This window comes from Mesoplodon bidens (genome assembly GCF_964165515.1).
Source record: "Mesoplodon bidens genome assembly, chromosome: 2".
Lineage (NCBI taxonomy): Eukaryota > Metazoa > Chordata > Mammalia > Artiodactyla > Ziphiidae > Mesoplodon > Mesoplodon bidens.
This window is the reverse complement of record NC_138177.1, coordinates 178,932,090-178,955,403: the sequence shown is the minus strand read 5'-3', so window position 1 is coordinate 178,955,403 and position 23,314 is coordinate 178,932,090. Positions and strand designations below refer to the sequence as shown.

The 23,314-nt window shown below is 62.0% G+C and overlaps 1 protein-coding gene across 6 annotated transcripts in view; it reads right to left on the bottom strand.

The window, feature by feature from the left end:
- Positions 1–1,592: 1,592 nt before the first annotated feature.
- The window catches only part of CASZ1 (castor zinc finger 1), a 149,919-nt gene continuing 128,197 nt past the window's right edge, over positions 1,593–23,314 (bottom strand). For 4 of the 6 annotated variants that reach the window (XM_081220862.1, XM_081220863.1, XM_081220860.1 and 1 more), the window contains 15 exons: positions 21,457–21,547; positions 20,514–20,678; positions 19,425–19,597; positions 18,316–19,163; positions 15,740–15,875; positions 15,437–15,500; positions 13,951–14,105; positions 13,686–13,808; positions 12,393–12,731; positions 10,681–10,879; positions 9,725–9,896; positions 7,732–7,883; positions 7,436–7,577; positions 6,516–6,803; positions 1,593–4,697 (listed from right to left, as the gene is read on the bottom strand). In XM_081220862.1, coding sequence (XP_081076988.1) covers positions 3,592–4,697; positions 6,516–6,803; positions 7,436–7,577; positions 7,732–7,883; positions 9,725–9,896; positions 10,681–10,879; positions 12,393–12,731; positions 13,686–13,808; positions 13,951–14,105; positions 15,437–15,500; positions 15,740–15,875; positions 18,316–19,163; positions 19,425–19,597; positions 20,514–20,678; positions 21,457–21,547 — 4,153 coding nt within the window. In that variant the 3' untranslated portion in view covers positions 1,593–3,591. The remainder of the gene's footprint in view (positions 4,698–6,515; positions 6,804–7,435; positions 7,578–7,731; positions 7,884–9,724; positions 9,897–10,680; positions 10,880–12,392; positions 12,732–13,685; positions 13,809–13,950; positions 14,106–15,436; positions 15,501–15,739; positions 15,876–18,315; positions 19,164–19,424; positions 19,598–20,513; positions 20,679–21,456; positions 21,548–23,314) is intronic. The other 2 variants (XM_081220864.1, XM_081220865.1) reach the window with 2 other exon arrangements.

The window sequence follows — 23,314 nt, the reverse complement described above, 5'->3', positions numbered from 1 at the left end:
AATAGCCTGTGGGCTGCGTGCCAGGAGGAAAGAAGAAAGGGAAGGGCCCTCTGTGCTGGGGGGGCGGGGGGGCTGGGTTAGAAAAGAGGCTTTTGTGGTGGAAATGACATTGAGCAGGGCCCCGGGGAGCGGTGCAGCCCCTGCACCCGCTCGCGCCCACTGCTGTCCCGGCGGTGACACCTGGGGCGCCGCTGGTGGGACTTCACCTCCCCAGCCCCTCCCCAGGAAAAAGGGGTGTGCTCCTTGTGGGGATGTGACATCCAGTGAGATGCTCCGCGAGGTGGTGGAGGGTGCAGGGCCCGGCACACACATCTCCTCCCCAAGGCCCTGGGCCACCTGGCCGCCTGGAAGGAGGTTAGCTCAGGGCAAGGCTGGCAAGATGGCACAGATGAGGAGGTCTACTGAGGAGGGGGTCACCACCTAGAAGCGTCAGGGCAGACGTGCGGCCTGCACTCTGGACGGGGCCTGGCTGTAGTGCGAGCCACCCACGTTTCTGAGGGAGCCCCAGCCGTGGTGCCACCGGGGTCGGCAACTCTGGCAGGCCCGGGGCTGGTGGCTACGGACCCAGGAATTGGCCCCCGCTGGCTCTGCCCCTGCGAGCTCCGGGCAGGAGCCGAGCCAGCATCCGGATCGGATCCGGGTACGCGCCGTTCCCAGCCCGGGCAGGTCCCTGCAGGAAGGAGGAAGGAGCCGAGGGAGGAGGCAGGGGGATGACCCTTGCCAAGCGCCTGCCCAGTAGCCCTGGCTGCGCTGGGAGAGAGCCGGCCGGGCTGGGGGCCTCTGGAGCCCTTGCTGGAGGCCGGAGGCGTCTGTGCCAGGCGGCTCCTGAGCCTCCGTGGGGCCTTCAGGCGGGGCAGGGGCGGGAGGCCGGGCGGGGCCCAAGCCCCCTACCATCTGTTCAGGAGGACGTGGCCCCCTCCCAGGGGTGAGCCCTGTCTGCCCCCTTCCCTGCCAGGGCTGAAGGGTGACCGACACCCTCCTCCCCTCCCTGCCTTGGCACATGGAGCCCGGCTGGCCATGGCGGCCCTGCCACCCTGCACAGCTGGGTCCCCGCCAGCCGCTCAGGACTGACTTTAAAAATAAAAGATAACTTGATAGATTTTTTTCCAGTTTTTATTGAGTGAAAATGTCAAACCTTGCATCAGTCATGCAAAAAAAAATCAAATAAATAAAACACATATATTAAATTTCTAATAGCACTAAATTCAAGTGGAAAAATATTCAGTTCTTAATAACCAGGTGCCGAGGAGACCAGATTCAAGTAATCAGAGCACACGCTGTTCAGTTCGGTTTTCACGTTCTGCGTTTTCGTCTCAAAACCTTTCTATATATCTCTATATATCTATATATGTATATACATATAGATATATACACACACATATGTGCATACATATTATTTTATATTTATATATATACACATACATAGTTATAAAACATTAAAAAGAGCATTGGTGGATCAAGCATTGTTTCCCCCACAGAAAGAAAATAAAACAAAAGTTACACATTAAAATTTAAAATGAGCTAGCAATGGCTTATAGTCCTAGTGTGCAATATGAAGGTTACAAAAGGCTAGACTTCGCACTGTCGGCATCTTCTTTTTTTCTTTTTTTTTTTTGTTTGATTTTGCTACATTGAAAAAAAAATTTTTTTTTTTTTCCTTTACAAAACTCCTTCCACAGACTCCCCGGTTCTGTGGTCGGGCACAAAGTCTGGGCGAATGCTCAGCAGCAGCACGTGGTGCCCACAGAATTCAGGAGGCTCTGGTAGGGGCTGTTCTAGAAAACCATTTGTTTCCTGCTGAATCAGGTACACTCCTTCCGACCACTCCTCCCTCCTGCTCCCTCTCCAGTTCAGATGGTCCTGGCTTTCTGGCTGTGGGCAGCCAAGAGGACAAAAAAAAAAAAAAAAAAAAAGAAAGAAAGAAAAGAAAAAGTAAACCACTGCCCCCTGCAGCTGGTCAGGATCCCCTTGGAGACCTCTGGGGAGGAGGCTCTGGGTGACGGCCCCTCCCCAAGGCTGGGCCTCGCGCTCTCCCTGTGGCCATGTCACAGGGCCCAACCTGAGACGGCTGGTGGCCCGGCCTGGAGTGAAGATGAACAGGAGCGGCCTTGGGCAGCCTGCCCTCCGTCCCTGTCGCCCTCAGAGCCATTGGCCGGGCACGTACCTGCCAGGTGGGGCCCGGCTGGCTCTGGGCTCGGTGACCTCATCGCTGAGGGAGGGTGGCAGGGGTGGGGGGCTGGGATTTGCAAAAGGAACCAAATCCGGGTGGGTTGCACCAGCAAAGAAGTATCCCAAAGAAAATAAAACAAACTGGGAAGAAAAAAGCCCTATAAAGCCACACGCATAACCAATAGAGAAAAACTCAAATGTTAAATTAACTACAAACTTGTATCAGTAATAAGTCCTTTTTTCTTGTCTCTACGAAATTCAAGTTAAAAGTTGGAATCACGCAGCTCCCATCAGTGCTAGTGTAAAGACGGACAGCCTCAAACTGGTAAGGCCTCTAAACGCTAAACAAAACCCCACGTGAGCAATTGCACTCGGGTCTCCAACCTCAGGGCTGGTCCGGAGGCGGTCTGCGCTCTAGCCGCCCGCCTGCCTTTTTTTTTTTTTTTTTCTTCTTTTGTTCTATGTAGAATAACCTTTACAGGAAAAATACTGTACAACTTTCTCGTATTTTTTTCCATGTTGACTATTAAAGCCCCAAACAGTCGCATCCTTCCTGTTCTCACCACCTGGGTGGCAGAGACGCCCTGCGGGCCCAGCAGCCCAGCACCAGCGAGCAGACGCACCCCTTCCCAGGCCCCAGCCATCGGGACGGACACCCAGACCAGGCCCCGCGCTGGGGGCAGACTGACGCAGAATGACCCGGAGCTCCCCGCTCCGCCGAGTCCAGGAGGTTCCCTCCGCGGTCCCTGTAGTGTCGCCCGCCGGACGCCTCCTGCCCCGCCCTCCCCCAGGACCGGGAGGGAGGGTCTTAGCTGCACGAATGGGAGGCCCTGCCAGGTGCCACAGGTGCCGGCCCGCCTCTGGTGGTGAGGGGCGGGGGTCGCGGCGACCCCCGGCGCCCGTCCCAGCCCTGAGCAATGAGGAATCCCACCGGCGTGCTCGGGGGGCCCGGGGTCCGGCGCGGGGAGGGCGCGTGGGGCAGCCGCCCGGGGTCGCCGCCCTCCTCGCCCTCCGGGCCTCCTGCCCCTCGTTCCCACCCCGGACAAGAGCACCTTCTATTTCCCTGAAGAAGATCCCCGAACTGCGGCTGAGGAGGGTCCCGGGCAGCCTCTGTCCTTCCGGCCGCCCAGCTGCCGCGCGGGCGGGGCGGGCGGGCACGGGGGCAGCCCCGGAGCACCAGAGGGAGGCCCCCGCCTCTGTCCTGAGACGGACTCGGGGTCCGGAAGCACCGGCGGGGCGGCCCCGGGCCCGGAGCGCCTCCCGACGCCGGGGCGCGGCGAACACCTAGCTCTGTACAAGGGAAGCTTTACATATAAATACCGTTTCTTACAAAATTGATAATAATAACAACAATAGAATAAAGCGGCGAGAGCCCCAGGGCGCCGGGCGCGGCCGGCCCCCCACGCGCCACGGGACCCGCGGCTACGGGGAGGCGGCGGCGGCAGGCGCGGGGCCGGGGGGCGCGGGGGCGCCGAGGGCCGCCAGCTCCAGGTTCCGCGCCCCCGGCCCCGCCGCCGCCGCCTCGGAGAGCGACTCCTCCGAGTCGGTGCGCAGGTCCTCGTCGTCGTCCTCGTCCTCGTCGTCGTCCTCGTCGTCGTCGTCGTCGTCCTCGTCGTCGTCCGCCTCCTCCTCGTTCAGCTCCAGCTCCTCCTCGTCGTCCTCCTGCGACGACTCGCCGGCCGCGGGGCCGGGCGCGGCGGGGCCGGCGCGGGGCCCGGGGGCGTCGGGCGGGCGGGGGTCGCCCGCGTCGTCCGCCCCCCGCCCCGGGCCGGGCAGGAAGAGCAGGGCGGCGGCGGGCTCGGCGGCGGGCGGGGGCGCGCAGTCCAGGCTGGCGGCCGGGCCGGGCGCGGGGCCCTCGGCGCCGGGGGAGGCGGCGGCGGGCGGCTCGCCGCGCTCCTGCTTCTCGTGCTTGCGCTTGTGCGAGTCCATCTGCGACATGCCCACGACCGTATGGCGGCAGCCAGGGTAGGTGCAGTGGAAGTGCGAGCACTTGAGCTTGTACTTGCAGTCGGCCACGGCGCAGTCGGCGCTCGAGCTGAACTGGCAGAAGCCCGCCGCGCTGATCACGTCCTGCTTGCCGTGGTGCTTGCGGTGCGCCGTGACCTTGGTGCTGTCGGTGCAGCGGAAGCGGCAGCGCAGGCAGTGGAAGTGCGTGCTGGTGCCCGAGAAGGGGCAGTCGGCGAAGTGGCAGCTGAGCGAGGCCTTGAAGCGCTTGAAGTCGTCCAGCACGAGGTTGTCCACGCGGTCGTGGTGCTGCGCGTGCTTGTACATGTGCGTGCGCCCGCAGAACTTGTAGCCGCAGTTCTCGCGCGTGCAGTGGTAGTGGGTGACCTTGAGCGAGAACTGGCAGGCCGCGTCCTTGCAGTCCTCGTAGAGGTCGAAGCGCCGGAAGCCCTCCAGCATCATGCCCTCGTCCAGCATCTTGCGCGAGGAGGCCGTCTTGCGCCTTTTGCCGAACGGCGACATGTCCTCAATGATCCAGAAGCGCTTTTTGGCTCCGGAGGCTGTCGGCATGGAGATGGTGTTCCCTGGGGAGGGGGGCTTGGTCAGCGCCCACGTGCGCACCCTACCCAGGATTACACCCACGCGAGGTCCCCGATCTTGGCGCGGTGGGCAGGAGGGCGGGCTGCCTTCGGGGACAACTCCGCTTCCCGTCGCTCTGGGGGCCTCTCCCATGACCACCCCTCCCCCCCCCCCAGGATAGCTGGGGAGCCCCAGGCTTCCCCCTTCGTCATCCGCATCTGCAGGCTGACCGCACCGGCCTGCCCTGGTGGGTGGCGGAGCAAGCAGCTCTGGGGGATGTGGGTGGGAAGTGAGGACACGTCCTGGCGCTAATTGAAGCTGAAGGGGGAATCTAGGTCGCCAGAGTGTAATTACCCAAGTTGGACGGGGGCCAGGACGCCATCACGCACCCGCCTCTAATGAGGGACAGGCCGGCTCCTTCTCCCGGCCGGCTAACCAGTTTCCCGGGCTGCCGGCCTGTCTGCGCCTGGGGCCAGCCTACTCACAACAGGGATGCCGAGCGCCCTGGGGCTGTTGGGGGCTGTGACTCCCTGCCCGGAGGCGCGCCTTCTCCTTGGTACCAGAAGGTTCTTTCAGGTCTTGGGGTGTCCCGCCCCCAGTGGACTGGGAGAGGGCAGCTCTGCTGCAGGGCCAGGACTGGAGCAGGGGCTCGGCCAGCGGATGGGCTCCATCTGTGCCCTCCCCCTCCTGGTCCCAACTGCTTCCCTGGGCTTAGGGTGCCCCGTTGCCGGGGCCGCTTAATCCACTGCGTGGTTGTGCTTCCCGTTACTCCCTTTCTGCACAGGCAGCTGGGGAAGGGGTGGCCGTCCCGGGACTCCCTGCTCCACGCCCCAGGCCTAGCCCTCCCCAGAGTGCGGGGTGGGCACCCTCTGGGCTTCTCCCACGCGCTGACCCTCCCGGCCCTCCCAGAACCTGCCGAGAAGGCTCAGCCCAGGCACCAGCCTGCTGTCCCATCCACCTGGGGAACAGACCTAGTCCCCGCCTCAGCACGCGGAGAGAACAAGGACTGTGATGGGCTGGGGTACCCAGCAAGGGGCAAGGAAGGGTCTGGGGCCTGGGGATGCAGGTGGGTGAGGAGTGGCTGCTTTGGGTCGGAGGTCACAGGGCTCTGGCTGGTTATGCCAGCGACAGAACAGGGGCTGAACTCCCTGAGGAGGAACCCTCTGCCTTGCTCCCTGCCATCCCCCTGGGCTGGCCCAGTGCCCGGCATTCGGGCAGAATGTGAGGTAAGAATGCCTGGAAGGAGAGGCGGAGCCGAGGTGGTGATGGCACCAAAGGGCAGGGGAGGGCAGGTCCCGTGCCTGCCAGGCGGCAGGTACAGGGTGGGGCTGGGAGGCACCTCTGCCGTGGAGCACTGCCCGCGGCCTGGGCCTCTTCCTGCTTGGCTCCGGGGCTGGGGGTTCAGGCTGGTGTCAGGATCCTGCAAACCTGCGCGGGTCCCAGGCACCAGCAGCTTTCCCAAGAACATCTCTGCCCCGGGTGAAGTCCTCAGAGCAGGAGGACAGGCTCTGCCTTGCCGCAGGGTTAGGGGGGTGGGGCGGGCACGGCCATCTTGGGGCTCGGGCCAGTCGCTGAGCTGCAGTGAACCCCAGGGAGCCCTGGCAGTGATGTTCTGGCCTGCCCAGTGCTGAGCAGGGGCCGAGAGGAACTGTCCTTGGGACAGGGACCAGGCTCTCTGGTCTCGGCGGGGGCTGCGCTGTGAGGGGTGCAGAGTGGCCCTGTCCTTGACCCAGCAGGCCACAGGAAAGGGTCAGGTCCTGGACCGTGGCCTCGAGCCTCGGCCAGGGTGACAGACAGCGGTGGAGAAGGCATGTGTGAGTTACCTGCGGCGTCCTGAACTAGGGGGGCGTCACTTTTTACTGGAGTTGGAGTGGCAGTGACGGGCGGGAAGCTGGGCGGGCTGCTGATGGGGTGGGCCAGGCCCCGGGTGGCTCCGAGAGAGGCACTGAGCAGAGAGTATGAGAGACAGGGTGGAGAAAAGAGGCATGGGAGGGAGGGGAGGGGCGCCCGGAGCACGGCCGCAGAGAAGGATGGGGTCAGTGGGGGCTGCGGAGCCACGCGGGCGGCCTCGTCAGCGGCGGCGGCAGGAGGAGGAGGAGGAGCCGGGCAGCCTGGAGAGGGCGGGGAAAAGCAGAAAAAAAAAACCAAAACAAAGAACAAACAGAAAGAACCAAAATGAGAGACCCAATGGCAGAAGCGAGTATGATATGAAAATCCGTGGACAGAGAAGGAGCGGACGGATGCCACGAAGAAGAGAGGGGAGGAGGGCCAGAGCAGAGCGAACGGGAGGGCGAGGCGGTGCAGGGCGAGGGCGAGGCGGGCTGCGCAGGGCCTGCGGCGGAGCCCAGCCCGCGGAGGACCCCGCGCTGGGGCCCGGGGACCGTGCTGGGGACAATGGCAGAGGGGCCGGAAGAGGGACCAGGGCTGGGCGGGGCCCACCTGCCCCTCAGGCTGGGGGCTGTGCTGCTTTATTCTGTAGCTCACAGCTCAAGCCCGGGCTCTCTCCTGGAAACGGAAGCCGAGGGCAGAGTGCTGGGGAGATGGGCAGGGTGGCAGCCGGCGGGGACCCACGTCCCACAGAGCAGCCAGCGCGGCCACACCCTGGCCCGTCCTCCTTTGAGGCCACTTGACCATCAACCTCCTGTCCTAGGCCGGACCCAGCACTGCTGGGCCTCGGAAGGCGGGGCCTGTCCCAGGCTGGTGCTCCCGGGCCCCCGCTGACCCTTCCTGGCCGCCCGCTCACCTGCCGCGGTGCTCTCGTTGCCCACAGGGGTGCTGGAGCAGCTTCGGTCCATGGTGGAGGACTCGGAGGACATGGCGCCCGGGCTGCAGCCAGTATAATCCATGTACTCGTCTGTCTCGGTGTCCATCAAGCTCGGGGGGCCCTGAAAGGAAGAGGGGGGACCTGAGGAAGCTGGGCTGGGGGCTGTGCTGCCCACAGGGGCGGCCTGGCCCACCACCTGGAAGCAAGAGCGGGACACGAGTGGTGCCCTCTTGCCACCCCGGGTCGGGGAGGGGCAGCCTGCCCGCCAGGCTCACCTGGGAGGAGGGCACACGATCGAAGTTCTTCCCCAGCATCCTCCTCATGTGCTTTCGGGCGTGGGAGGTCATCTGGTGCTTGAGGAGGAAGGAGAACTGGCAGCCCTCCCGGATGCAGTGGAAGTGGCTGTTCACCTGGTTGTACTTGCAGCCTGTGGACACAGCCCCGCTCAGCCGTGAGCCTCCCCCGCCGGCCAGTGCTCATGGCACCCCCTGCGTGTCGGGCACTGTTCTGGGCACGGGCCTACGTGGCCAACCAGGCAAATGGCTTCTGGGGAAAGGGCGCGTCCCCTGTGGTGGTGTTCCCGTGAGGAGGGCTTCTAGCAGCCTCTCACCCCAACCCCGGAAAGTCCCAGGCCCCCTGGCTGTCCAAAGCCTGGCTCTCGCCTCCAGCCTGCATGCCCGGGACAACAGCAGGCTGGCCCCCGGCCCCTGCTCCACTGAGAGGTCCCCGGCCCCAGGGCCGGGGACCCTAATGACCTGTCCACTAGATCAGCCACCTCCCAGCAAGCCACCTGGCCCCACATCTTCTCTGCCTGCCCCCGGACCTGGTCAAGATGGCTGCGAGCCGGCTGGCCCTCTGCCCCGCCCCGCCCCACCCCACCTCGGCTTTGCTCTGGGCGGAGAACAAATAGAGCAGCCGGCCTGAAATGGCATCAGCAGAGGGCAGGTGAAGGCCTGCCCGTTGCCATGGCACCTGAGCCGGCCAGGTGTCTTATATCATCCCCCAGCTTTGTTTGGCCCCAGCTACCACCCAGAACACCCAAACTGAGTAAATAACGGCGACTGCGGAATACCCTGACACCTGTAAACTGAGCCCAGGGACAGCACAGGCCACCGAGGGTTGACATCGGTTGCCGTGATTCCCAGCCCTCTCTCAGGCCATTAATGATTTCTGAATGAATTCTTGAAGGAAAGGTTTGTTCCCGTTCTTTTCCGGCAGTTGACTTTTGACTGCCTCATCCTCCCCCTATGCAATGGCTGGTCGGCTGCAGGCAGCGGCCCCACCTCTGCTCTCCCTGGACCCTGCTGCCATGACCACCTGAATCACAGCAGGCCTTAGATGCAGCCCAGGTTGTCTGCACCCAGCCTGCCTGGCTCCCACCTGCCTTCCGGCTTCTGGTCTCCTCGTGGGCAGACTCCTGCCCCACATCTGCAGGCCCGTAAATGCGTGGCTCCATCCTGAGGCGGGAGGATGGGCTCTGCCCTCTGTCTGCTGGTACCGGAGCCCCCTCCCCACAGCATCCCCAGGGCAAGCTGGGGCCAGCAAGCTCCTCGGGGAGGCCTTGTTCCAGGGCTGGGGGGCAGCTTCCCTACCAAGGGCTCAGCTCTCAGCAGCAGAGTTAACTCCGAGGCACCTGCCCCTGAGCTCAAGGCCACTTCCTTGCCCCGTGGCCACCTTCTTCAGGTCACCCCAGGTCACAGATGCTCTGGGCTGAGCCCACAATGTACCTGCTGGTCCTACCAGATCCCCAGCACCAAGCACAGTGCTGGCCACAGTGGACGCTCAGAAAAGACCATAGCTTCCACTTCTACCCGCCCCTCACCTCCTGCAACAGCACAGAGCCTGGCACACGGCTGTTCCTCCATAAACGTCTGCTGAGTGAATGAATGAACAAATGAACAGACCACGGTCCATTTGGGATAAAACCCTAGTAACTTCAGGAGCTCTTTAGACTTACCTGCAAGGCTCTCTTGAAAAGAAAAGGAAAAAAGAACCAGGCCTGGGTGCCAGAGACGAGGCTCCGGGCATTTTCACTGGGGTGGGTGCAGTCCTGGGAGTCACCCTCACCCCTTTTCCTAGGCTCGGGGGGTTCTGACTGTTCTCCTGGTTTGACAGTGCCTGGCCTGTGATATCGTGACATTTTCCAAAAAAAAAACCAACATGGAGCCTGATGTGCGGGGACAAGAAGTGGGTCCCAGGGCCTCAGGCGCCAGAGCCGCGGCCCTGCCACCTGCTGCAGCTCCCTGCCCCCAGCCTGGCCCTCGGTACCTAGCCTGCCGCACTCCTCACGCTTGGTGAAGTACTTGAATCCGTTGGCTGCCCGCCGCTCAGCTTTCTCATGCTTCTTTATGTGCCACGGCAGCTTGGTGGTGATGTTGGTCACAAAGTAGCAGCCGGTCCTGAGACAGTGGTAGTGCCCGCGCATCCGGAACTCGCAGTGCTGCAGGGAGGGACAGGAGTCAGGGCCAGGCAGGCGACTTCCGTTAAGCTCCCACCTGCTCCAGGCCTCTAGAGGGCTGTGGCAGGCGTGCGTCCTTCCACGCTCAGAATCAGCAAACACAACTGTGTAAAGACCTTTCACGTGTTAAAAAGCAGTAAGTCCCTTCTGTCATTTGATTAAAACATCCCACCTGGTATTGTTTCCATCTCTTTCTAAACCCACACCCAGCACAGACATCACTAATCTATCTGAGCACTCTTGTCTGTGTGCCCAGACCTAGGCAGACATCACTAATCTATCCCAGCACTCTTCTCCGTGTGCCCAGATGGAGGCTGACTCCTTCTCAATGCACTCTGCCAGGCAGCCCCTACAAGTCTTGGGAGTAGGCCTTTATAATGAATCTGACCTGCCCTTCCTGTTTGGGTCATGGACAGTTCAATCTCTTTATCTGTCTAATGGGCCTATTTTAAAATCCTAGGCCTCTGGGGAAAGGGAGCATAGCTGTTCCAGGACACGCAGAAGGATGCCAAGTGCACAGTGGCTGCCCAGCATACAGTCATCATTGAGGGTTAGGATGAAATGACAGACCTCACCAACTGAGCACCAAGCTGAACTCCTGCCTAGGGGTCTCCAGGGACCTAGGGGCAGATGGTGTCCTTTCCAGACTCTGGAGGAGGCCACTTACAAAAGGGTGTGAGACACGGAGCCTCGGCCAGGAGGAGCTGGTCCAGGGCCCTGCGCCTCCCTGCCCCCGCCCAGGCCCCACCCTGCCCGCGTTGCTGACCTGGTTAGGACAGAGGCACTGCAGGGAGTAGTACGCAAACTGGTCTCGCACGTTCACCAGGTTGTTGTTGGGATTGATGTGGTCCAGGCAGTGGGACTCGGCCTTGCCGGAGGTTTTGCAGACGTACTTGCAGTTCCCAAAGAGACAGTGGAAGTGGAACTTGTTGGCATACTTGCAGTCCGTTGCGAGGCAAGGATCGCTGGAATGAAACCACGGCCCAGAAGGTCATTGGCATTCCTGGTGCCCTCCCCGCCGGTGTCCTGACATTTGCTCATGTTGGGGTTCCGCTCCCCACTCCCCTGTGGTGTAATCAAGAGGAATGGCCCCTGGGCTGCCCTCCTGCTCAGCAGGATGATTCAGCCAGAGACTACAGATCCCAGCATGCAGTCTTGCCTTCTTTTTAGAGCTCTGATGGTGGCCGGAGGGACTGAGGTATGCAGGCTGCCCAGAGCACTGCATGCTGGGACACGTAGTTTCCGTGGCCACACCCCAGGATTACAGATAAGGATGGCTGCAATCACTTCATGGATATGAAAATGAGCGATGGTGCTGCCAGGCCTGGTTGATGTGGCATGGGCAGTGCCCTGGCTGTGGCCAACTGACAGGGTGCAGATGGGTGGGCAGCCCTACCAGGAGGCTTTGCCACCACGGGGCCTCGGCCAGTGGGAACGTGTGCCTGGCTTCAGGTCCTGCTGAGGCTCAGCTGCTGGGGCTTCCAGGGTCAGCTCGGGGCTCGGGGCTGCCACCCACTCAGAGAACCTCACAAGCCAGCTGAGTGGTGGGGCGGCTGGGGTGGGGAGGGGTGCTGGGCGAGCCCCCATGGCTGGCCTGCCCCGAGCAGCAGCCCCGGCTCCAGAGCTCTGCCTTCCAGGCTCCAGGCAGGTGCGGAGGGGCTGCACCCGGCTTCTGCCCTGGCTGACAACACAGCCGCCCCCGACATCCACACTGGACCTGGGGTGGGAACTCCGACCAAGGCCAGGATGCTGAGAGGGCTGCCACTTTGGGGAGGCGAACAGAGGAAGGGAAGCTGGGAAAGGGGCAGAGAGGAGCGCAGGTCCCCTTCCACGCCGTGGGCCCAGCCCCAGGTGCTCAGAGAGGGAGGACAGCTGCCACTCAGGCGGTGTGTGTTCACGTCCAATTTATTACTTTTATTGAGAACAGGAAGCCGCACGTATCATGATACAGAGTCACCGTTCTCGCCGCAGGGAGACACCACCATCCAGCAAGGAAGGGCCCTTCCACCCCTGAGAGCTCAGACCATTGTGCAGGTGTCGGGGGGTGGGCGCCAAGAGGAGAGGGCCTAGCCCCCTCGCCGCCCACCTGTGACTTTGCTTGCCCTGCAGAGACTCAGCCATGGGTGTGAGCCAGAGAAACCAACAAGGGGACCCGGAGGGAGACGCAGCCCGCCTTGCCGGGCGAGGACCACCACTCCCAGCCCACCCAGGCTGGTCCTCGCAGCGTCACCACTGGCCTCTCTGGAACAGTGGCCACTACCTCCACCATCTCCCCCCACCCCGGCCACCTGCTCCGGGAACAGGCAGTGAGGTCTGAGCAGCAGCAACTTTGGCTAGAAGGACATCACCCAGTGACCGTGTCCCAGGGAGGCTGGGGACAGCCAGGGCTACTGCAGGGGAAGGAGCAGCTGCCCTTACTAGCACCTACTCCCGAGACACACGGGGGACACAGGACTCCCGGCTCATCGAGGGACTCACTTCTCCTGGAACTGGAGGAATCCGGGTTTGACCTGGGGCTTGGCGTTTTCTAGAGAAGTCGTTGCCAAGGGCGAAGTGGGCAGGTGAGGCACTGACGCTGGAATCTGAGGCATCTGGGGTATGGTGGAAGCCAGCTGCTTCCAGGCGAGCAGGGTGGGGCTGGAGGGCACGGCAGCCAGGCTGGGAGTGGGCCCCTCGAGAGAGGAAGCCGTGGCCGTGGTGATGGGAGGCGCTGGAGGGGATGAGGGGGCCAAGGAAGGTTTGGTCTCAGCAGCCGAGGTCGGGAAGGAAGCCTCCGCATTTCCTTTCACTGCTCCTCCCTCTGTCCGGAAGTGGAAGCTACGAGAGACAGGAGAGGGGTCTCAGGTAGGGGAGGAGAGAGCCCTTCCCTGGCACGCCTGCCTGCCTGCCTGCCTGCCTACGTATGACCCCATCACAAGCCTAGGGGCCCAGCGTCCCCATCGCATCTTCAGTGCCAGGTGCCAGAGGCCTCCCACCAGGAGGGAAGGACTGAGAACACACTGCTTTGTCCTCTGATCTTGAACTTGGGCTCCTGGCTCTGCCCTAACTACACCTTCCTACTCGTGACCTTCCTGATGTGCTGTCCCTAGCTCCTCCCTACTCGGGAGGGGTTGCGTACAGCAGGTCCTGGCTCAAGAAGCCCGTCCTTCCGGAACCTGCTCCGACGTTTAAAGGGGGGGGCTCTCAGACCAGCAGCTGGGGCTGCCTACGCAGTGAGAAGAGCCTGACCGGGGGCTTAGAGAGCGGTGAAGATCTGCTGTAAATGTTTACCAGTTCTGGGTTCAATTACAGTAGGCGGCTGGGCTTGCTGCTCAACGAATTGTACAAATTAATTTCATTATTTTTAGGTCAGAGAGAATCTACAAATGCAGTACTGTGGCTTGGAAAAGCCTTCACTTAGGGTCCCTGCCGGGGTCAGAGCTGGGTCTCTCCAGCTGCCTCTGCAGGAGCATCTGTGGGAGGGAGGGCTGAGGGCTGCATGGGCCCGGCGGCGGGGAGAAGCAGCTCTTACTCGAGGCGGGGCCTGGGTGGGCTCAGAGGACCCGGCTGGGGGCTGAGCCAGTGGGAGATGAGGAAGCCTGCCTTTTGCCAGGCAGCACCTTCTGAGAAGCCAGCTCAGCTTCTGAGGTCTCGTGGGAACCGCACACAGGTCCTGCTTGGAAGGCTGCTAGAGGCCTGTGCACCCCCCAGCCCCACCCCGGCCCACCCAGCCCCGAGCCAGGCTGGGACAAGTGGGGCTGGGTTTAAACGGGCCCCCGGACCCCCACTCACTTGGCGTGCTTGATGGCCCCGTCCAGGGTGCTGAACAGCGCGCCGCACTCCTCCACCACGCAGTGGAAGTGGGCCTTGTGGAGGAAGTCACACTGGGCGTTGCAGAAGTCCTTGGTGCCAAACCTGGCAGAGGGGCCGGCTGCTCAGAGGAGACCCTGGCGCTCTGGCGAGGCTGGGGGCACAGCCTCGTGCGGGGAACACGTGCCCCCGGGACGAGTGGGCGTGGCCCTTCCCTCCCCCTTTGCTCACGCGGCAAGCCCCTCACCTGCGAAGGTAGACCTTCCAGGGCTCTGACAGCTTCTCCTGAGCCCGCGCCTTCACGGCCTCGCCCAGGAAGGGCGAGGACTCCCCGGCGGGGCTCCCCTCCGCTTCTGTCTTGACGTTCAACAGGCCGCCGAGGCTGCGGTTGCCCTGAGACATCTGCGAGGAGGACAGGCCCGTGCTTCAGGCTGGGGACCTCAGGACACCTGGCCTGACTGCCCTGGGAGGCGTGGCAGCTCTGGGCCGCCCTGGCCTCTCCAAACTGACCAGAGCATCGCGGTGCTGGCAGCCGGGAGGAGAGGAGGCCCGACCCCACGCGGCTCTGGCTACGGAAGAGCCCTCACTGAACGGACGCTGCCGCGGGCGGCCTGCAGTGCTGCCCCGACCCCATGGAGCTGCCGGGGCTCTGCCACACAAACCCCGTGCTGCTCGGAGCCACCACTCAATCTGAGGCCGAGACTCAGGGCGCACACTCCAGCCCAGCTTTCCCCAGACTAAGCGGCTCCCTGGTTATTCTCCTGCCAGGTTTTCAAAAGAAGTGCAGGAGGAGGAGGCACAGGGTGGGGGGGGGGTGTGGAACCCACACGAATTCCTTGAGAACAAGAGAAGGACACAAAAGGAGCAGAGAGGGAGGGAAGGAGGCTCACGGGGTGAGGCCGAGGCAGGCTCGCTGCTGCTGGCAGAGGAGGGGGCGGGGGAGCCTGCGGAAAGGCTCGACCGACCCACGTGGGGTGTGGGTCTCCGACAGGAAGGAACAAGGGGGCGCAGGGAGCAGTGACCCAAGAACGGAAAAGGGGAGCAAGAGAGCGAGCAGGGGAGGGCGGAAGGCAGAGGGCACGCGCACCGACCCGGGCAGAGGCCAGTGGGAGGCCGTGGGCCCAGCAGGAACCCCACTCCGTGAGGTCCGGCCCGGGCCCAGCGCCCTCCTCAGTAGTCACTTGTGTACGGTAACCTAATTAATCTTGCCGTAGTCAAATTTATCATGTGAAGGGGGAAAATATATTTGCGATGATGAATAATTTACAAAGACCCTGCATTATTTAAAATAAATATTCTGGAGCGACCTCTGCAGAAGGCGTCCGAGACCATTACTCAACCCGAAAAGTGGAAATTGATGCTTTGCTCCCACTTTGGTCTCCCCCTCCACCTCTTTAAACAAACAAAAAAATATATAAAATTAATAAAATTAATAACCAAGAGTGAAAGAAGTTCTCTGAGGGCTCCAGAAACGCTTCTGGAGCCCTCCATCTGAAGGGAAAAGAAGGGTGTCAGAGGCTGGAATATATTTCTTCAGCCAGTTCATTAAATTAATTTGTAAGCAGTGGCTCTGAAATTATATCCGATGAAAAATGGCCTCAAAATTTAAATGGTACAAACTCATCTTATTAGAGGCAAAACATTAAAAAACAAACACATCCCCCCCACCCCCCCAGCACAGCTTTAATTTCTCTGGGTGGGGGAATGGGAGGCGTGTGATGGATGGTTCTTACCTTATTCATAAGCGAGGATAAAAGAGATGAATTTGCCGGGACTGCGTGGCCATTTGATTCATTACTGGAACACACAAACCAAGGGGCTTTAGCTCAGACAGTACGTGGGACCGGGCCCAGAGACTCACCCCCCCCCAGCCGGCCCCTGGGGCTCTGGCCCCGCCTGCTACATCTGCCTGGACGGGAGGATGACCCCGTGTCAGGAAGGGTTGGCCCCTGGCCCCATGGAGTCTGGCTCCGAGGGTGCTGTCCCCAGAGCCTCCTGCAGGGGGGCAGAGCTGGGAGGCCTGGGCCTCGCCTCACCTGGGCTCCTTCAGAGTCAGGTCTAAACTGCGGTCCTGGGAGGCCTCGTGGGGACCTGGGGCGCCAGCACTCTCACCGGGCTCCTGCTTCACCGGGGCTGGGGGGAACCTGGCAGGGGTGGCCTGCTGCCCATTTCCTAGGGGGGAGGGGGAGGGAAGATGGCGTTAGAGGGACCGAGGGCTTCATGTGGGCACAAACCGGAGCCCCCCGAAGGGAGGGCAGCGGGCCGGGTGGGCTGGGGTCCCTGGGGAGCCCTGGCTGCTGGTCAGTGGTCCTCCCCACTGACATGATCGCTTGTGACGCTTCCCCCCGTGTGGCAATTCTTCAAGTGATAATTATTGCAAAATTATGTCAAAGTTGTCCTGGCTCAGGGCCTCCTGGAGGAGACGGGCGGGAGGATGGGGAGGGGGCTGGGACGGGGGCGGGGGCCCTTCCTCTTCTCCACTGACTGTCACAGTCAATTTGTGGAGCTGCCGCTTAGGCTTTTATTAAAGACTCTGTTAATGCTGAGGGAAAGTGGCAGATCGAGACTGGGAGCTGCGCCCCCTCCGCAGGTCCCGTCCCCACTGTTGCCGGGGCGACAGCCCTGCCTTCCACTGAGCATGCCCAGGAGGGGCATCTGCTGTGTCAGGGCTATGGAAGCTGACAGCCAATCAGAGCGGTTCAAACTATGTGACCTCGCCCGTCAAGCTGTCCAGGGCAGGGATATGAGGCCCACCCTGGCCAGGCTGGGCTGGACGGGGTGGGTGGGGGAAGCTGGCGGGGTGTAGGCATGGCGGGGAAAGGCTGGAGCTGAGCGGGCAGAGGATTCGGGAGGCCAAGCAGAACAGGGCAAAAGAAGTTGCTGACAGGAACATGTCCACCGAGCCTTTCCCCACAATCCCCAAGTGACTGAAATATTAATCTGCCCCAAGGCGCTGCAGCTGACGGAGAGCTGCTTCACAGACAGCAAGTGGCATTTTATTAAAAAATAAAGGGAAATGGCCCCCTTCCCTTCACTTGACCTTTCTTTTCGGGGAAGGAGCTTTTTCTAAAGAAAAGAAAGTACTTGACAGTCTGGCCACGGAGCCCAGCGTGGTCCCAGCCTGCAGGCACCTCGCCGGAGGCGCGCGGCCCGGGCAGTCAGGCCTGACACCCACACTTGGAGTGGAAGGTGGGTCAAGCTGATAGGAGCGTCCCACTGGGAACATGACATTCAGTTTTCAGAATTCAGAGTCCACATTCCAGGAGCTCCCCAAAGCCACTTGCCCAGGGTCCCTAGGGAAACAGGGCTCTGACCCTCCTGCCAAGCACTGGTCTCTCTGGGGGCACTGTGCAGAGCCCTGGGTGGGCTGCAGGGACCCTCAGTCTTGGCGGGTCTCGAGACAGTCTCACAGAGGAGCAGGGCGCCCGGGCTCAGAAGCCAGCTGTTGAGGTCCAAGTCTCGACTTGGCCACCTCCCAGGGGGTATACTTGGGGACAGACTATGCCCCACACTGTTCCATCAGCTCCACAAGGCAGGAGTTTGTCTGTCTTCTTCCCTGCCGTGTCCCCAGCACTGGCTTGGTGCCTGGCCCACCAGCAAGCTGCCTTCAGTGAGCACCAGTGGTTGATGGATGGATGGATGGATGGATGGAAGGAAGGAAGGAAGGAAGGAAGGGAGCCATGTCCCAGATGGGAGCCCAACTCTTCTTAAGGATCTGACTAATACTAATTACCCAGATGGGGGAAAACAGAGGGAGAGAAGTGAGGGAAACAGAAAAGCCAAAAAAAAATCCAGAGAAAAAGAGTAAAAAATTTTTTCAAGAGCGGGAAACTTGGGAGAAAGGAGAACCTCTCTCCACGATGAGCCAGAGGAAGGACACAGATGTGACTTGGCGACTCTGACATGGCAGCCAGCGGCCGGGTCTGGCTCAAGTGAAAGAAATTCCAGTTGAAATCCAGGTCCTGGGTCACGCTAGCCAATTTCAAGCACTCAACAGCCATGTGACCCGTGGCTACCACATTGGACAGTGCGGAACAGAACGTTCCCACTACCACAGAAAGTGCGACTGGAAAGCGCTGATGGACAGGGAGACCCTGGGAGGGCATCCTTGGCCTTGACGGGCTGTCCAGGCACGAACCCCCTGAGCATCCCTGTACCGCGGCCACCCTGCCACTCGGCTGGACTCACACGCCCTCCCAGTCACCTGGAAGAGGTCCCAGGGAAGCCTGGGACTCTGGGACTGTGCCCACTAGGGGCTGGACTAGTGGGAGCCCCTCCTGGTCCAGGGTGGCACGGCAGGGTGGGGGGAGCCAGCGGTTGCCCCGGGATGCACAGGTACCCCGGGAGGCCGGGACTACTGCTTCCCCTTCACAGATGAAAAAAAACAGAAACAAGAGTTGCCTGGGGCGGGTGGGCCAGAAAGAGGGGCCCCAAATAGGAAATAAAGAGGATGGAGGCAGAGGCCAGGCAGAGAAGGGGGCAGGGGTCTCGGGGCGGAGAACAGAAGACACTTCTGCCAAACAAACACCCGCTGCTCCGCTCTGCACCGAGGCCAGAGAGCTCCTGGGGTGGGAGAGGTGCTCGCTTCCCAGGCAGGGCCCAGCCTGCTCACCTGGGTCAAAGGTGGCAGAGGGCTTGAGGGCGGCCGCAGCCAGCCGGGCCATCATGGGCGAGATGAGGCCCTTGCTCGCAGAGATCCTCTCCATGATGGAGGCAGGGGGCACCGGGACAGGGGCAGCTGCCGCTGCGGCCGAGTCGCCAGCTCCCGAGGCAGCCAGGGCGGGTGTGTCGGGGGTTACTGAGGCTGCTGTCCCTGACGACATGGTACCCATGAGGCCGGGGGCGCCCACAGGCAGGGAGGTGTTGCCCCGGCCCGGAAGGATGGGGAAGTAGGGCGCGGCGCTGGGCAGGCCCGAGCTGGACAGGGCCAGCGCCAGGGGGATGGAGCCAGGCAGGCCCTGGGCCAGCAGCCCCGAGATCTTGCTGTTGGGAGGCTTGGTGGCACTGGGCCCAGCCTCGGAGGTGGCAGTGGCGGTGACCAGGGAGGCGGAGGACTGCTGGCTGGTGGGGGAGGCGCTGAGGCTGGAGTTCTTGCTGCTCAGGGCAGAGAAGTCAACCAGGTCGTCGTTGCTGGACTCCTCGTGCTCCGTGTCCTTGGCGCCCAGCAGCGAGGGCGGCAGCCCCAGCACGCCGGAGCCCGAGGCGCGGACGTGCCGGCGCTCGTGCTTGCGCTTGTGCGAGGTCATCTGGCTGGTGGAGGTGAAGGTGAAGCCGCAGCCGGCGCGGATGCAGTGGAAGTGGTTGGTGGCCTTGCTGTACACGCAGCCCTCGTACTTGCACTCCTCGTACTTGTAGAACTTCTTGAAGCCGTCCTTGGCGTAGGCGTCGTCCTTGATGTGGTAGCTCTTGTGCTTCTCGATGTCACACTTGTTCTTAAAGGTGAATGTGCAGCCGGGGCGCCTGGCAGGACATCGGGAGGCTGTCATGGGGCCTCACGGGGCCAGGGGGAGGCCCTGCCCTGCTCCCACGGTGGCCCTGGGAGGGATGGGCCTCTGGATGGAAGACCAGGCCAGAAACTAAGATGCCCGGGGCCTCCGAGCAGCCCTCCGCTCCTGTTCCTACTCCCCTGAGGAGGTGGGGCCCCAAGCCACCCACGGGCCTGGTGCCCTGCCTGCCGTCCCTCCCCGGGCCAGGAGGCCTCCCTGGCTGCCCCCCGCTCACCTGCAGTGGAAGTGCGTGGTCTTCTGCCCGTAGAACTGGCAGTCGGCCGTGCCGCAGTCCTCGGTGGCTCGGAAGCGCTGGAAGCCGTCGTTGATGAGCTGGGTGTTCTTCTTATGGAAGTTTTCGTGGGTCATCACGTCCGACGTGCTGGTGTACACCTTGTTACAGCCCACCTGCAGGGGCCGGAGTGGCAGTCAGGGGAACCGAGGCCAGGCACCCCGGCGAGCTCAGAGCGGCTGTGCTGCTGGGTGCAGCTGAGCCTGCTCGGGGGAGCCTCAGCACCTGTAAACGTCCGACTGGGGGCACCGAGGTTAAGGTAGGACGACCCCTCAGGCCCCCAGGGCCTGGCCCGTACTGGGCGTGGGTCGTCCTCATGGAGAGCCCTGGATACATCCCCACACAGGCGTGGGAGTCCCATCCTGCAGGAGGTGGCTTGGGGGTCCCCAGTCTGTGGCTCTACCTCTAAAGCCCCCGGGGGGTGAGCAGGGCTGGACCCTGGGGCCTGGCGGTCACCTGTAGGCCGGGGACTCGTCTGGCGAACAGTTTCTGGCACAGGGCCTTCCCTACCCCACCCTGGCTGGGCCAAGGCAGGCAACGTTGCCATATTGAGTAAAAACCAGTGGAATCTGAACACTCTTGAGGGCTGGACCGTGCCAGTGTCTGCACCATCTCAGAGCCCAGAGAGCGAGCCCCCCTCTCCTCCTGGCCCAGGTTGTTTCACGGAGGCCATAACAACCCCCTGACAAATACCGGGGGAGGCGCAGGGCTGCTATTTGCAAACCAAAGTGGCTCCCCCCGGAACCTGACACCTTGAAAAAGCCCAGACTCTGCGTGGCATTAAAACAAAGAATTAAACAAAAACCTCCTCAGGAACCATTCGCAATGCTGCTCTTGGTGTTAAAGGCTGAAAAATGTTGGTCTGTATAAACAGCTCGCTGAATTTCACCCGCACCAAGTATGGCCATGGGGAAGGCCCCACCCTGGCCCACCGGACACTGCCCAAGCCTGAGACCCTGGGAGGGGACAAAGGGAGGGGCCCTGCCCGAGGCAGGCCTGCCTCTGGGGGTGGGGGGGGGGAGGGCGGGGCACCTGCATGCAGTGGTAGTGGGTGCTCTTCCCGTTGAGGTGGCAGCCGTGGTAGTAGACGCTGCAGTCGTCCAGCGGGCTGAAGCGCATGAAGCCGTGCTGCAGGGAGTTGTCCCGCTTCTTGTGCATGTTGTAGTGGCGGATCACGTCCTGCTTGCTCGTGAACCTCTGCCGGGAGAGGGCCTGGTGGGCAGGAGGCTGGGCCTGGCCCCAGGGCCCTCCGGTCTCCTTATCAATCATCCTGTTGGGTCGAGGCAGCCCAGACTGCCCCAAGGCCAGCACCCTGGACTTTGGAGGGAACAGTTCCAAAGGTTCCAGAGCCACAGACCCTTCCCTGACCTCCCTGTAGTCTCCCCATCAGCAGGCCCAGAAGCAGAGGAGATAAACCGGGCCAGGCCTTTCAGGGAGGAGCTCTGATGGGTGACGACTCATTCTGTCTACTGCCACCTGCGGGCTCTGCCAAGCTGGGCTCCCTGGGGAGACAGAGGCAGTGGCCTCAGGCAGAACACCCACACCCACCTCCCGCCTCTCGCTCACTTGCTCTGCACCTACCAGAGGGTGGCTTTGAATGTAAGGGCCGATCTGTCTGAACCTCAACACGACCATCTATAAAATGGGGCAATAATACCAGCCTCTTAAGGACACTGGGAAGACTCGATTAGATAAGGTACGCAGGCTGTCTGCGCAGTCCTTGGTGCGTGGTAGACCCAGCGAATGGGAGCTTGAATTGTTACCACTGGGGACGCAGGTGGCTCCAGACCCTATCAGATGCCTGTGGGCAGCAATCTGGGAACGAGAACAGGCTGGGAGCTTTTCTGGGCTCTCTGCCTGCCCAAGTCAAATTCGGGTGGCCCAAGCAGAAACGAGTAACCTCGTCCTGCTTTCAAGAGGCCCCTCCGCGGCTGTGCCAGCCCGCAGGAGCGGGGCTGGTGCCCGTGGGACATACCTGGTAGTTGCACTCGGGGTCGAGGCAGTGGTAGTGCTCGCGGTACTGGTAGGCGCAGTGGATGTGGCCACAGTGCTGACTGCCTGAGAACCTGCAGGGAAGAAGGCGTGGGCTCAGGCCTCTCTGGATGCCAGCTCCAGGGTCCTCGGCCTGAGCGGCTGAGCAGAGTCCGTGCCCGTGATCCAGGGAACTGCTGCTGCGGTTCAGGGGCCCTGGGTGGACACGTGGAGGGGCAGCGGTGGTCTGCTGGGGTGAAGGAGCAGAGGCTGAGAAGGCTAGGGCGAGTGACGGGGCCGCGGGGAATCCCAGACCCACTGAGCGGCAGACCCAGCCTCATCTACCCCGGGAGGGAGTGCCAGGTGGGGCACAGAGGCCTGGCACCAAGACGGGAGGAGGAAGCTAGGCCAAGCCAGAAGCCAGAGCAGGGTCAGGGGAAGAGCCCTGGGATGGGATGGCATGGGATGGGATGCTGAAGGCACGAGCCCCCGAGGTGGCCCAGTTGCCATTTCTGCAGGTGCTGCCCGCCCACCCCTGACTCAGTGCTGGGCCAGGTGCTGGGGACTCCAGCTGCGCCAGCCCAGGGCTCTGTTGCTAAGAGGTGTTAAAGGGCTCTCCCTGTTCTGGGCTTTCCTGACACTTGAAACAGTCCAAGAGTTATGAATTTTTAAAGCGCAGCATCTGTTTGGCTTCCCGTGGCAGGGAGCGCGCTCTCCGGCCAACTCCGTAGCCAGGAGCCCCGTGCTGCCTGGCCACCACCTGCCCTCCTAGAATACCCCAGGCCTTCTCCAGGCCCCGACGCTGCCAGGGCGGGGGTCTCACAGCCTGGACGACGGCCACCGGGGACAGCACCCCGTGACAACTGTGGACAAGGTGGTGGGGCTCAGCCCGCCTGCCCCACTGCGCTGCGCCTGGCGTGGGGCTGCGGGAGGGAAGCCCCTCATGAGGGGAGAACCTCTTGCAAATAAATATTTAAGCTGAAGCCGCCGAAAGGGCCATCTGCTGAGGCACTAATAATAATGGTAATAATAATAATAAAGAGAGCAAAGCAAAGCTGAGTAGACAGGGAGGGACAGGGGAGGGAGACGCAGAGAGTGACGGCAGAACTATGGGGGATGAGCAGAAAGACGGCTGCCAGGGCACAGCCCGGCCTTGCGCTGCACCTCCAGGGGCTGGGTGCCGGGGGCCTGAGCGGGGCAGGGGGGGATCTGAAGGTTCTTCACCTGCCAATCCCACTGCCTTAAGGATGTAAAGGGGCAGGTCTGGAGCCAGGTGGTGAGAGGGAGCACCCTGAGGCCACCTGCCCACATCCCTTCTCATCCCCAACCGCTCCACAGGAGCCTGCCACCCCGCCTGCCACGCCCCCCACCCGGCCCCAAGGGGAGCCTTTTTTAAAAATCTTAAAAAATTGTTATTGTATTTATTTATTTATTTATTAAATTTATGTATTTTTTTGCTGTGTTGGGTCTTCGTTGCTGCGCACGGGCTTTCTCTAGTTGTGGTGAGCGGGGGGCTACTCTGTTGTGGTGCGCGGGCTTCTCATTGCGGTGGCTTCTCTTGTTGCGGAGCACGGGCTCTAGAGCGCAGGCTCAGTGGTTGTGGTGCGCGGGCTCAGTAGTTGTGGCTCACGGGCTCTAGAGCGCAGGCTCAGTAGTTGTGGCGCGTGGGCTTAGGTGCTCCGCGGCATGTGGGATCTTCCAGGACCAGGGCTTGAACCCTTGCCCCCTGCATTGGCGGGCGGATTCTTAACCACCGTGCCACCAGGGAAGCCCACAGTGAGCTGTGGAGGGGGGCACCTGCACTCACCTGTGGCCAGGCCCTGCCTTCGGGCCCTTTCAGGTACCCCAGTCCTGCCTGGGGT